At 39.6% G+C, this 15,221-nt stretch overlaps 1 protein-coding gene across 1 annotated transcript; it reads left to right on the top strand.

Moving 5' to 3' along the window:
- Positions 1–931: 931 nt before the first annotated feature.
- Positions 932–14,829, top strand: LOC135083456 (uncharacterized). Its single transcript, XM_063978198.1, has 6 exons — positions 932–1,616; positions 1,921–2,179; positions 5,469–5,593; positions 7,242–7,369; positions 10,870–10,957; positions 14,727–14,829. Exons 1-6 carry the CDS (start codon positions 1,025–1,027, stop codon positions 14,771–14,773), a joined length of 1,239 nt encoding a protein of 412 aa, XP_063834268.1. The 5' UTR covers positions 932–1,024; the 3' UTR covers positions 14,774–14,829.
- The last annotated feature ends 392 nt before the right edge of the window (positions 14,830–15,221 follow it).

The raw sequence follows: 15,221 nt of genomic DNA, 5'->3' as shown, positions 1-15,221 counted from the left end.
GTATAAGAGCAATTGACGATTTGTAAGTAGGTACTGATTTAATTAGTCTACACAAATAAAGATAACTGATTTCGATTTTGAGATTTTAATTTTGCCGAGAGGTCCCGGGTTCGATTCCCGGCCGGGCAGAAATTGAAATGATGAATTTTAATTTCTGTGACGGGTCTGGGTGTGACTATGTATAATATTTATGTATTTAAAAAAAAAGTATATAAGTAGTATATCCGTTAAGCTAGCACCCATAACACAAGCATTAAGTTGCTTACTTTGGGGCTAGCTGGCGCTGTGTGAAATTGTCCAAAGATTTATTTATTTATTTATTTATTTAATTTTGATGTTTGTTAGAACTTATTTATTTACAATGAAAAAGAAATGTTCATCCGTTTCAGCGAAATGACGTCCACAGTCACTGTTGGTTGGACAAAGGCCAAGTCGGACCAAGGACTTCCACGATGACCAGTCTTGCGCTGCGCTGCTCGCATCCAGGCACCTCCCGCGACCCTCATTAGATCCACAGATCACTATATATGATTAGATCGTCGGCTCACCTGCTCACACTGCGTCTTACGGCCCGTGGTCGCCACTCCAGAACTTTTCTGCCCCAGAGGCCATCAGCTGCTATTTAATATACGAGCTATGTGCCCCACCTGCTGCCTTTATTTAGCAATTCTGTGGGCTATGTCTGTCTCTTAGGTTTTCCTGCAATTTTAATATGACGTGATTTAATGCATAAAAATAGAATTTAAAATAAAGGTTAACAATGGTTAACAGTAGTTACTAGCGCCACCAATAGATTTGTAAAAAAACAGTTTTTTTTGTAGGGTTTCAAACATAGAGGATTATAGCCATCATAGAGTTCGTCTATGGATTTAATTTATGAACGATTGCTGTATAACTGTATAATCTCAAATTACTTTTTAATCTGTAGTAGTCAAAAATGAAATGTCAGAAAATTAATTTATTTTCGGTTTTCAATTTAAACAATATTGTTTACGTACATTTAATATTGTAAAATAAAATTAAAATGTCGGACGCGGATTGTGAGATAGAATACTTGGATGAAGATGCTGACATAGTCCAGCAGTGTGTGCAACCGCATAATATTTCCAATTTAAAACATTTAAAACAAGTCGTCAGAAGCACTGAAGACCGAAGTTTGTTGGTGGAACGAGAATTGGAGCGAAAACGGAAACGCAAGAGGAACGATGACGACGATTCGGATTACGATCCCCGCGAGGATCTGCACGCTATAGAGGTTAAGAAAAACAAGAAGAAACCTCTGAATATTCCAACGAAGAAGCAAACTCGTCCGAAACCACTAACCTGTTTGCCGGTTAACACATTCATAACTAGCACTGGTAAGAGAGCTATAGCCATTAATGACATAAATGCCCGCAAGAAACTGGATATTAGGATCCCTGATTACGATGATCCGCTGTGTCTTCCTGTACGAGCGATTGTTAATTCGAAGAATGATCTACAAAGGGTCAGGAATTGGAATAACATGTGTTTGGAGCACTTCAAGACGGCCAGCACTGTGCTGCGGCCAGAGAAAGGGGCGGTCAAGAGCTCTGCACGCTCGGTCGTGCTTCGGAATGTGGTTCATAAAGAAACAGGTTCGTGGTGAATAATTTCTGTAGCTAAAAATATTGTATTGTGATTGTGAATTACGTTTTTCAGAAAGTGGCAGTCGGATTTGCTAAACTATTATGAGAATAGTATTTAACTTTCATACAAAATAATAATAATTGTGATGATTAAATAATAATCCCTAGTTTATTTTGAACTCTCTTTTTACCTGACTGCACCAGAGATTTATATTTTTAAAGGAAAGCTTACAAAGTTAACAATTAATATAGTTCTTTTTGTTTTGTTGTTAGTGCTCATATTGATTCCAAAAAATATTATGACACGTTTCAGGGAAACAAGAAACAGCAGTGTGGAGCAAAATATGCATTGAAAACGAAGACGGAGTTAAAAAATCTGAGATTTTCCAGAGCATTCTACCGAAATACCGTGAGAAGAAGATGCTCAAGTCGTTTCACATTTCGAAACATTCTTCCAAGTTCCGTCATATAAACGAAACCATATTGACGAAGGAGGATCACAAAGATGGAAATGTTCTTGTCGTTTACAAGCCACGGGAAAAAGTATCGGCTGTTTACAAGTTTCTCACTGAGTAAGTGGTTATTGATTTAATAACTTAGAAAATAAGTAACCTAAGTGATTACATGAGACTGCAGTAACAAATTGATTTCTATTATGTCTTAATTCTCTGGTACTTGAAGGGTTAAACTACATGATCTATACTTCTATACTAATATTTACCCACGGCTTCATCCGCGTGAATTTTAGTTTGTCACAGATCATCATAAATTATAGCTTATCAGTCTTATTCATAAAAAGTTAAAATAGGTTTATTAGCTTGTTATAGTAAAAATCCCGAAAAGTATTATTCATAAACGTCATATACCGCTAAAAAGCTTTGCAAGTATTCAATAGCCGCTTCGTAACTTATAATAGGGTCGACCCTACTTTAAACCTCTAATAAAGATAAATATGGCCGACAAATGTGCAACAGCTGATTTTTTTGCGTCCGGTCCGAACCACAGATGAGTCTGAACCGTTTTGACTTGAGGCTTGCTACAGTTGTCATCCTCTTTTTCGTGTGGCTATTTGCAAGGTTTATAAAGTTAGTAAAGTAATAAGGGAATTTTACAATATACGGTGATTTCTTTCTGTCTTGTGGTGTATTGATTGCACCCATATAAAAATAAAGAAAGATGGTGGTGACGCAGGTCAATATTATACACTACAAAATTTTTATCACCGAAAAAATTTTAACAGGTTATGTAGAAACGTGTGAAATATTTAAAGCAAAAGAAAAAGAAATGTTTTTCATAAAGTTAATTTTTTTATTAAATTTTCTTTAGTCCGTATTTTACGCGTCACAGCTTTGTCACTCCGCTGCTCGCTAGAGTAGTCGTACGCGCTCGCACGTTGCATCGATCTGTCTGTCTCGCTCACGCCTCCACCACGCTTCCAGTGTTATTATTTATTTATTTATTTATTCTAGAAGGCTGCTTGAAGGCTTACAGAAAATCCAACGCGCCAACAAGTTATAGTGGTTATAGGTACAATCGTGCAAATAATATCAATTAATAATGTCAAATACAATTGTCAAGTAAAACGATAACAAATCAGTCAAATAAAATCAAAAATTAAATACATAAATAATTGTCTTAGAATGTCATATTACCTACATAATAAGAATAAATATTAAATATTATATGTCCAGATATTAGTATTAATGTCCATATAGTTATTAATTACACAAAAGTCTATAAATTAATACTAATATTGTACCCAAGCGGTCGGCAAATATATCGATATCGTCGTGCTGAGCAACCAAGTCCCCGATTAAACGTAGTGCGCGGGTAGAAGGCGCGTTCGCTGCGCGAGTGGTGCGCGTGACCGGCCGGTGTAGCAGCCTAGGGCGGCGACGCGGTTCAATAATCCCGTTTTCGTCCCGTGGTATTCGCGTGGGCACTAATAAGCCTACTTTTGCTACTATCTGGGGACTTTCAATTTTACCATGTATAATCGACAGATAGTAGACTATACTGGACATTATCCTCCTAAACTTGAGAGTTTCCAAATCTACCATGCCAGAGACAAACAAGGACGGCTACAAGTAAGGGTAATATCCGTATCTCTTTTTATACAGCCAGCGAGCAAACTTGCGTTGAATTTTTTCTATCATCAAGGCATATTTATCCTCGTAAGGATCCCAAATGATAGAACCATACTCAAGCTTGCTACGGACGTATGCGCTATACAATATCTTAGCTACCCTAATATCGTCAAATTGAGCAGACGTCCTTATAACAAACCCTAATATCTTACTAGTCATTTTACAAATTTTTGTCACATGTTCGTGAAAGTCCAACTTAGAATCTAACATTAAACCTAGGTCTCGTATGTCATTAACTCTTTCCAACGGAGTGTCATTTAAATAATAATTATTATTCAATGGAGAACGTTTACGTGAAAAAGTTATTACTTTACACTTGTCAGTATTAAATGCTAAACGATTGACGACACTCCATTCTAATACCGCATCAATGTCGCTTTGTAATGCTATAGCGTCTGGAACACTGGAGACACCCAAACAAAGTTTGAGATCATCCGCAAACAGTAGGCATTCAGAAAATTTAACACATGTAGGTAGGTCATTTTATTATTATTACATACTTAGCTAACTTAGACCATTTTGAATTCTAATAAGTGTTACATTATCGTACGTAAATAGTGCTATCGTCGCGTGTGTCCATAAATTACCAATTTTAGGAGGAAATTTTGAGTCACTTTATTTAACTTCTTTTTTTTGCACAAATGGGATCAGTATCAATAACTCATTACCCAGAATTTTTTTTTTCGGTGATAAAAATTTAGTGGTGTATTAACAGAAAAGGATATTACTCTATGAACGTACAAGTAACTTGTGATGCCGAACTAAAAATAATAGACATTGCTGTAAGGTGGCGACAGGTTCTTTTTATTTTTTTCGTTTTCCATGTTTATTTCTATTATGCAATACAATTTTCTTTGCAAAAATACCACGAAGCACCTCTGCTGCACGAAACACAACACAAGCAATAATGACAAACAACAAACAAATGTCATTGTCATTATGTCATAAGTGACGTTAAACTTTTTTTTTGGGCCGTGGGCCCTTGGTTTTGGCATTTTTATCTATGGATTCATCAGAACGAAAACATAACAACGCTAAAATGTCTTTTAGCGAGAAGATAACTAAAATGGGTATATTGAACGTTTATGAATAGATAATTTTATAAAAGGTTTATTAGCACTAATGAGCATTTTAACTAATGAGTGTTTTAAACCTATTTTAGAGGATTTTTATGAATAAGACTGTATATGTTATTCTGGGTTATAAACAATAATGCTGTATCCTGCTCCATTTCATTATGTAACATCTAATGTACCACATTCTGCAAATAAATAATTTGAATTTGAATTTGAATTTGAATTTGAATTTGTAAAGTTTCATCAAAATCCGTTTACTAGTTTTTGCGTGAAAGAGTAACAATCATCCAGACATCCATACAAACTTTCGCATAGTATAATATTAGTAAGATTATAATGCTGCAGAGTAATATGTGTGCTTCAATTTCAAAATTCAATGCAATTTGAAAAAAAATGTGTGCTTGATCTCATTTAAAAATTCAATTCAATTTGAAAAAATATGTGTGCTTGATCTCACTGGTCAGTTTTGAAAGATTATTTTCGTGTTTACCCATTTATCGAGATAGGCTTTAAGCTATAAAACATCACAATACAGCCAACAGGGATGGTGGAGCAGTAAAAAAAAATGTCATTCAAACTATTTTCACGCATACAAAGCCGCAGGCACAGTTAGTAACACATAAATGTTTGTATTGCAGTCCGAACAAAGTCACAGCTGAAGGCGAGGATGAGCCCAAGAAGTCTCTGAAGGAGATCGTGGTGTGTAAGGTGTGCGCGCCCTGCTACCAGACTTCGTGGCGCGGCGCCAAGAAGAACGAAGACAGTGAGTATTCTATCGCCCGTATTAAAAAACTTTACTATGAGGTAAAAAAATACTCACATAAATAATAAACTTGCCGTTCCAAATTTCAGACTGCATAAGATGGGAATTAATTTATGGGGAAATGTATTAAATTATTTAATAAATTACCACAAACTGTTGTAGAACTACCCATTCATAAATTCAAAGCACATATTAAAAGTACCTTAATGAAAAAGGGCTACTATAAAGTCGATGATTATTTAAAAGATAAAAATGTTTGGGATGCGTAACTGCCTAGCTCGCATAAATATTTATAACTATGTATTTTGAAAACCTGTAAACCTTTGAAAAAGAGGCTGACAATAGTGTCTGAGTTTCTTGCGCTGCTTCTTCTCAGCACTGGCCCATTTATTGTCCTGAAGCAGTGGTAGGGTTAATACTGGGACGTGTAAAAGTGCTTTTTTAAAGCCTACTTACCTTAGAAATAAATGAGTTTCTGAGTTTTAGTTTTTTAGTTTTCACAGTGCGCGTCGACGCACAGGGTGGCACACGAACCAATCACAGAGCTCTATTCAACGCTGCGCGTTCGATTTGCTTCTTCACATAAGCAAGCATCGTTTGTGAATACGAGCGTATGTCTTTTTTGATATCAGAAGTTTAAGTTACGATGGGTTGCCCCATCTTCTCTTAGATTTCGACATCGACATCGTTAAGGTAGCCGGGAAGCGCTGGACGCAGGCCGCTACCAATCGATCAACATGGAAAGCATTGGGGGAGGCCTATGTTCAGCAGAGGACGTCCTATGGCTGAAATGATGATGATGATTTTAGATTTTGTCGCGGAAGTCTAAGGCAACGGCCGGATACTCGCGACACCGCCACTCGGGCGATGACGGAACGCCGCGGAGGTTTTAATGGGTATACCCCGTCCTTTTCAGAAAAGCATTTCCTCCGCGACTAAAAATAATCTTACTTTAGATTTAAGAAACATCAAATATACAGGGTGTTAGATAAATGGGTATATGAGCCAACACTAGCCCATGTTAACATATGCATATAAATGGTATGGTGAAGACAGAAAATTGATATTTTCATTTTAATTATTTTAATTTTCATACAAATCAAATTTTATAAAATTTATTTTGTATGAAAATAAAAAATTACTGTATTTTATTGATTCGCTATGAGCCACGCGGCCCTCTCATGGTGTCTACAGAATACCAGTGTCTCTAACATGCTCTTTGTGCAATTTCGTGCAATAATTTTGTTTTGTTCTTAAGTTGCTTTTTTATAATGGTACAGTCAGCGTCAAATAGTTCGTCGTGACCTCCAAAGTGGCCAAAAAGTTAACAGCACTACCTTATTCCAAGACGTGTAAAGCCTGGTCCGTGAGCACGTAGAATCCCGTCCAATGACCCCAAGCTACCCATCCTTATTGTTCGCGCCTAATTATATTGCTGTCGCGACTGTGCGAGCGCGACAGCAACATAATTACGTGCGAGCGACAAGGATGGGCAGCTTGGGGTCATTGGACGGGATTCTACGTGCTCACGGACCAGGCTTTAGCTACTTTGGGTATCACAATTTGAAGCTGAACCAAATTTTTCTTTCTTTCAAACATATCTTGCCTAGATTATTTATATTCAGAAGCCCATTATTATCATTTTCAGAGGCGTTAAAGTGCCCTATCTGCGGCCGCGGCAGCGTCAGCGTGTATAACCTTCTAACACACGTGCGCGCGCACAACGCGCCTGATGTTCGAAGACGCGCGAAGGAAATCGCCGCCGCGCTCGCCAAGGTACGCGATTGTTGCCTTTATTATTTATGTCATAAGGTGTAAAAAGTGTGCGTGCCACTGGGGCCTCTATAGTCTACTTCAGCGGTTCCCGAATGGTGGTCCGCGGAACCCTGGGGTTCCGTGGAAAGGCCGCAAGGGTTCCGTAAAAAATATTATCCCACGTTTCGTGACCGACATTGTTCGCTCGCACCGACTTGTTTACGCACAAGGGAGGGGCAGGGCGTGCGGGCGGATTAGTACGGGGGTTCCGCTAGGAAAAGTATAATCAATTAGGGTTCCTTGGCAAAAAAAAATTGGGAAACCCTGGTCTACTTCATAAGGTAGATTGTCGCTTTTATTGTCAGTAGTAATAGGTGCAATACGCCGCGCCCGAAGAATGCCGGCGCGCCCGAGTATCGCCACTGCGGTCGCCAATGTACGCGATTGTCGCCTCTATAGTTTACAGCATAAGGTGCAATACGCCGCGCCCAAGGTATCGCCACTGGTCCCGCCAAGGTACGCTATTGTCGCCTCTATTGATAATGTCATAAGGTGCAAGTCCCGGTAAGCATGTGCAGGTCACTGTCGCGTTCTTTTTAAGGTGCAAAGCGTGTGGCGCTCGCCAAGGTACGCTCATATTGCCTCTATTGTTTAGTCCATAAGATGCAAAAACGCATGTGCGTGCCACTGGGGCCTCTATAGTCTACTTCATAAGGTAGATTGTCGCTTTTATTGTCAATAGTAGAAGGTGCAATACGCCGCGCCCGAAGAATGCCGACGCGCTCGAGGAATCGCCACTGCGGTCGCCAATGTACGCTATTGTCGGCTTTATTATTTATGTCATAAGGTGTAATATGCTGCTCGTGACGTGTGACGATAAGCTCGAGGAATCGCCACTGCGGTCGCCAAGGTACGCTATTGTCACCTCTATTGATAACGCCATAAGATGCAAAAACGCATGTGCGTGCCACTTGGGCCTCTATAGTCTACTTCATAAGGTAGATTGTCGCTTTTATTGTCAATAGTAAAAGGTGCAATACGCCGCGCTCGACGTGCAATGATGAGCTTGGGGTATCGCCACTGCTCTCGCCAAGGTACGCGATTGTCGCCTTTATTATTTATATCATAAGGTGTAATATGCTGCGCGTGACGTGCGACGATGAGCTCGGGATATCGCCGCTGCGCTCGCCAAGGTACGCTATTGTCGCCTCTATTGATAATGCCATAAGGTGCAAAAAGTGTGCGTGCCACTGGGGCCTCTAAAGTCTACTTCATAAGGTAGATTGTCGCTTTTATTGTCAATAGTAAAAGGTGCAATACGCCGCGCTCGACGTGCAATGATGAGCTTGGGGTATCGCCACTGCGGTCGCCAATGTACGCTATTGTCGCCTCTATTGTTTAGTTCATAAGGTTCAATACGCTGCGCCCGAGTATCGCCACTGCGGTCGCCAATGTACGCGATTGTCGCCTTTATTATTTATGTCATAAGGTGTAATATGCTGCGCGTGACGTGCGACGATGAGCTCGAGGTATCGCCACTGCGGTCGCCAAGGTACGCGATTGTCGCCTCTACAGTTTAGTTCATAAGGTTCAATACGCCGCGCCCGGGATATTGCCACTGGGGCCCGCCAAGGTACGCTATTGTCGCCTCTATTATTCAGTTCATAAGGTTCAATACGCCGCGCCCAAGGTATCGCCACTGGTCCCGCCAAGATACGAATGTCGCCTCTATTGATAATGCCATAAGGTGCAAGTCCCGGTAAGCATGTGCAGGTCACTGTCGCCTTCTTTATAAGGTGCAAAGCCTGTAGCGCTCGCCAAGGTACGCTCCTATTGCCTCTATTGTTTAGTCCATAAGATGCAAAAACGCATGTGCGTGCCACTGGGGCCTCTATAGTCTACTTCGTAAGGAAGATTGTCGCTTTTATTGTCAATAGTAGAAGGTGCAATACGCCGCGCTCGACGTGCAATGATGAGCTCGCGGTATCGCCACTGCGGTCGCCAATGTACGCGATTGTCGCCTTTATTGTTCAGGTCATAAGGTTCAATACGCCGCGCCCGGGATATTGCCACTGGGGCCCGCTAAGGTACGCGATTGTCGCCTTTATTATTTATGTCATAAGGTGTAATATGCTGCGCGTGACGTGTGACGATGAGCTCGAGGTATCGCCACTGCGGTCGCCAAGGTACGCGATTGTCGCCTCTATTGTTTAGTTCATAAGGTGCAATTCGCCGCGACCGAGGTATTGCCACTGGGGCCCGCCAAGATACGAATGTCGCCTCTATTTATAGTGCCATAAGGTGCAAAGTACCGGTAAGCATGTGCAGGTCACTGTCGCCTCTATAGTCTACTTCATAAGGTACAAAATGCCCGGTGTGTGAGCTCGATATACACACGGCCACACTGTTAACTATCCATTTCCGTTTTTGCTCTCGCTCTCATCAAATGGTGATTCTTTGCGATAGAACGAGACGACATGACAGGCAATGGATAGTTAACACTGTTGCCGATGGTACGGGACAGGTGTTTGCAACCTGGTGTTGCTCGTACGTGCCACTGTCGCCTCTATTGTCTGCTCTATAAGGTGCAATACGCCGCGATTGAGATATCGCTGTCACGCTCGCCAAGGTACGCTATTATAGCCCCTATTGTATACTCCATAAGGTCCAAAGTGCCCGGTGTGTGAGCCCAGCGTACAGGACAGACAGGATATAGACAGGTTTTCAACCTGCTGTTACTTCTGCTTGCCACTGTCACCTCTATTGTCTCTACATCATAAGGTGTAAGCACTAGGGATGTTATGGATATGTAGTTTCGGTTATGGATACGGTTACGGATATAGGAATATTATTATACCGGTTTCGGTTACGGATATTTTTTTATTTCGGATATCCGAACGTTTCGGTTACGGTTACGGATATCCATAACATCCCTGGTAAGCACGCTGCGCGTAAGATATCGCCGTAGGTACGTTTCACACCTGTTGTAGGTAAGATAGCCAGTTCCTCTGTGGTTGAGGATTGGTGATGACCTGATGCTAATGTAACCATGTTTATACCTTTCCCACATCAATTATAGCCTAAATGTCCAGTTAATGTTGTAATATTAAGTAATAAAATATTTTTAGTTTTTAACCCCTTATTGCTGTTGCTTTAGCCTCTAAAGCATGATGTTTTCACCTTTAATTGACATTTTTTATAGTTACTTTTGTGAAGCCTCAATGTAACCTTGTTGGTGATCGTGTGGGATATGATGCTCAACCACAATAAGGAAGCTAGATGTTAGTGCTTCCTTCCGAGCGGGTGTTATGCTCGGGGACCAAGGTCCAATTTACACCATCTTGGTTTGCCTATATATACTTGGCAGGATATAAAACTCCGTCACCGCGATGCAGGTTTGTATGAGCGGCGGAGTGTGCCATAGTGAAGTAGTGACAGCGCCATCTGTTGGTCACTAGTTTTGTAGTGGCGTCGCCACAATCGAATAAATAAATAAATAACATCTTCGTATCTACCTTCAGGTGGTGGACTACCATTACCGCTGCCGCGTGTGCGACGAGCGTTTCTTCAGCATCAAGGCGCTGAGGCAGCACGTAGCCACTCATAAAGGTAAGACTTTATGTATTCAAGAATAAGAATGAGAATCAAATACAGTTCTAGCCTCTTCAAGGCAAGAGTGAATAGCTCGCAGAATTGCTAAAATCAAGTGGCAGTGGGCGGGGCACATAGCTCGTAGAGACGATGGCCGTTGGGGCAGGAAAGTTCTCGAGTGGCGACCACGGGCTGGAAGACGTAGCGTGGGCAGGCCTCCTACTAGGTGGACCGACGATCTGGTGAAGGTCGCGGGAAGAGCCTGGATGCGGGCAGCGCAGGACCGTTCATTGTGGAAAACCTTGGGGGAGGCCTTTGTCCAGCAGTGGACGTCATTTGGCTGAAAAGAAAGATTGCTTCTCACTTAACATCAGTAGCCTTATTCACGTAACAAAACTTCAACGACAACAAAACGCCGAGTTGCGATCCTATCGAGTAATCGTTCTATCAAAATGACCCTTGTGAATACGGATTTAGAAGTGTTTTTCAATGGGAAGACTTCTGAACGTCAGCGAGATCTTGACTGGCAAAATACGTGAATTAGGCCACAGGGGGCGTAGTGTGAGTTTACGTCAAACGCATTCGATGTCGACTGCGTAAAAAAGTGACATTAAATGTATGACGGATTGTACAGCGCCCCTAGCGGGAACTTTCAAGAACTAAAATCTTTAAATATTTTTTAACGAGCTCCCTTGCAATGACTCACACTAAGCCCTCAGGTGTAATTGCGATTAAATACCTGCCTTGTTATGCATACAAAATATTCTTATTTTATAGGTTTTCAACGTGGAAGTCTGCTTGCGAGTGATTTGTGTTTTTCACAGGCTTTTATTTAACTTTCAGTGTATTTTATGTTGTTGTAATTTGTTTTATGCTGTTTCGCTTATGCTACATTCATATAACACCTTTTATGCAAGTACTTACATTTAGTGATAGTTGTATCACTATAAAAAACCCTAAAAATAACTCATTTTTATATACAGGGTGGAATTTTGTAATGCCACCTGGAGGGAAAGTACTCTTAATAGGTACTGTAGATAGAAAAAAATTCTCAAAGAAAACATTCCTTTATTTTTGAAAACAAAGAGAACTGCATTCAAAGATTTTTGATTTTTTTCGATATTTCACTACCATACCACAATTTTCTGTAAATAATTAAAATAATTTAAGATTTCATGGTTTTCCTTTCATTCAATTTATCAAGTTTGTTAGAGAGATTTCATCCATAAACTTAACTCTAACGATCGATGCAATAAAAATACAGGGTGCAATTTTTAACAAATTTTGGTTGGTTCGATTCCCGGGTGTGGCATACAAATTTTTGGAAATCTTTGAATGCAGTTCTATTTCTTTTCAAAAATAAAGGAATGTTTTCTTTGAGTAAAATTTTCTATCTATAGTATTAAGAGTACTTTCCCTCCAGGTGGCATTACAAAATTCCACCCTGTATACATTTTCAAACGTTATTGATTGTTCTAAATGCATCGATCTTATATCAAAAAATTACTTCACTGCTTGATTGATTTTAAAAACGCATTGTAATGCATTTTCAATAAGAAAGGCCATGCCTTATAACATCGCAATATTAATACAATTTTCTTAACTTTTGCTTAAGCCCGGCTATTGATTGTTCTTTTTGGTGTTTTCTGTTTATACTTTTGTTGTAACATCGTTACTTATTAGCACGACTATTGTTTGTTCTTGTTTTTCGTTTTTTGTGTTTTCTGTTTTACTCTTGAATCACGATAATCTCACGAAGGGTGCAAATGCTTATGATGGAGCGAGCTTGCTTAGAAAATGATTTTCGACTTTGGGGTTTTCGAAATTGGGTTGGGCTTTTGCCTTGAATTCCAAGACACAACTAGTCTAAAAGAATGCAAAAATTCTAGCCCTGATAATTTGATTAATTCTCAATTTATTGTAAAATAAGACTTTTATATCTACTAAAAGTTTATTGAGTTAAAAGCCTTATAAACATTGGCGTCATGGTTGGGTTGCAATACAAAATTTATGGGAGCCTTCCGTATTGCCACTCATAAAAAATATGTCAATTAATTACCATATTTGGGAACAGTCTTGGCTGCCTATTTAGAAAGGTTGTAACTTGTGTGACGAAGAGCTCATTGTATTGTTTGGTGACCATTTAAATGTTAAATTATATTATAAAAGTCTATTCTGAAGTATTGAAGCAAAAGTATAGTGGAGATAAGTATTTTTATCGTTTTTTTCTTTCTTTTTTTGTTTTTCTTAGTTTATTTTCTTTGTAGGATGCTTTGCATGGTATTATTATTTCTATTTATTTACGTGGCACATATTAGCATGTGGATTGAAACTTCAGTTGCAGTTGCAAGTTCGAATCGCGATAGGTGCAAATGCGAACGTTCATAATTTGGCTTCATGTTTGTAGTGCATGTTTGTAATAATAATAATATTATTATAATATCCATATTATGTATCTATTTGCTTATATTTGTCCGACATCTACTCAGCATAGTACGGTTGACAGCAGATCGGTGTAAAAGCGCTTTTTAGAAGACTTATTACTCCTGGGCCACACACATGCGATTCGCGAATTCGCGATAGCATGTAGCGGCTGTAGCGGACCAAAACCTTGAGATTATGCAAAGAAGCATCGAAATATATGCGCGAATACTTGGCTAAAATGTGGCCCAGGGGTAAAAAAATACTTTTAACACTCGCATCTTATGTTATTTAGTTGTATATGAATGAAACGAATGAAAGTCCTGTCACTGGCTAGTGGCTAATACTGGCGCCAACTGGTGAGCGCTGACACGGTAATACTATCTATACAGTATTCCAACTCGGCCATATTTTTGAAATAAATGTCAACAGCCCCGCGGTACGTCACCATATGACAACATGCGATAGGGCTGCTCACCTACAGTACCCATTCTAATTACATCTGTCTACTTAGAATTTCTATCTACCTTTGTGATTGTATTTTTTTTTTATTTAGACAAACAAAGTACTTTGTAAATGGAATAGGATAAAAATGCGTGTTGTTTTGTGATTAGAAGATTTAATTTTAAAAAATATACTCAAATAATTTTGAATCTACTAATCATAATGAGTAATTAATGACCTGTTACTTTAATTTCAGGCGGGCGAAGTCGTGGGCCAAAACTGGTTTTATACAATATAATTATCATTTTCAATCAAACTGACTGAAAATGACCATTTCTGACAGTTAATGACTAGTTATTGACAAATTTGACCGTTTAAGACGGTCAGTCAAATTCAATCACCTTAGTCATTTTCAAGCCTTTGTCCAGCAGTGGACGTCATTTGGCTGAAACGAACGAACGAAGTCATTTTCAACACTAGGCCATCGATGTCCGTTCGGCACATTCGCGACACTCCTAACTTTTGGATCTCGACCGCGTCCCAAGATTTGAAATTCGAAGGAAAGCTGCGTTTCGTCGGTTTATATGAAGTTACAATACTGTTTGATATTATTACCGTGGCGCTGAAGCGGTGGGACTATCTTACTTGCATTCACCAGTTGGCGCCACTATAGAGTAAGGTCCTGTCATTCGCCAGTAGTGCCAACTGTTAAGTATAAAAAACAGTCCTCATTGCGACTTTATCATCATCATCATCATTTCTATAGGACGTCCACTGTTGAACACAGGCCTCCCGCAATGACTTCCATAATGACCGGTTGGCAGCGGTCTACATCCAGCGCTTTCCGGCTACTTTTATGAGGTCGTCGGTCCACCTTGTGTGACCTAGAACAATGAAATTATTTATTTATATTTTGTTTCAGGAAACGAGACGTTCAGGTGCGAAGTGGGGAATCATACGGCGAAATAAAGATTATTTTTTTAGATAGGAATAGAATAAGGAAGTAAATAAAGTATTTTTAAAGACTTTTGTGTTTCTATTTCATTGTTATCCTTTTTTAAATATTTGTAAACGTTAATATTATCACTCAAATAACATTAGACTAAGAGCTAGTGAACGCCAGACCTACGTTATTTTATAAAGGTTTGTCAGCGCATGCTCCCAATATACTAGGTGTCTGTCAATGAATGACGTCATTTCTGATAACATTTTGAAGGAAATATCAAAAAATCTGCCTTTATACTTTGACGTAATTAAGTTGGTATTTTACACACCTTTAGTACCTACCGTCTGTCTGCCAAAGCCACCATGACCCAAACTTCATGTTTGGCCATGGTTCTTAGCTATGTTGGGAGCATGCGCTGACAAATTTTCAGTATATATAAAACAACGTAGGTCTGGCGTTCACTAGCTCTTA

This window comes from Ostrinia nubilalis, chromosome 23 (assembly GCF_963855985.1).
Source record: "Ostrinia nubilalis chromosome 23, ilOstNubi1.1, whole genome shotgun sequence".
NCBI lineage: Eukaryota > Metazoa > Arthropoda > Insecta > Lepidoptera > Crambidae > Ostrinia > Ostrinia nubilalis.
The sequence above is the reverse complement of the archived record's forward strand: the minus strand, read 5'-3'. Positions and strand labels throughout refer to the sequence as shown.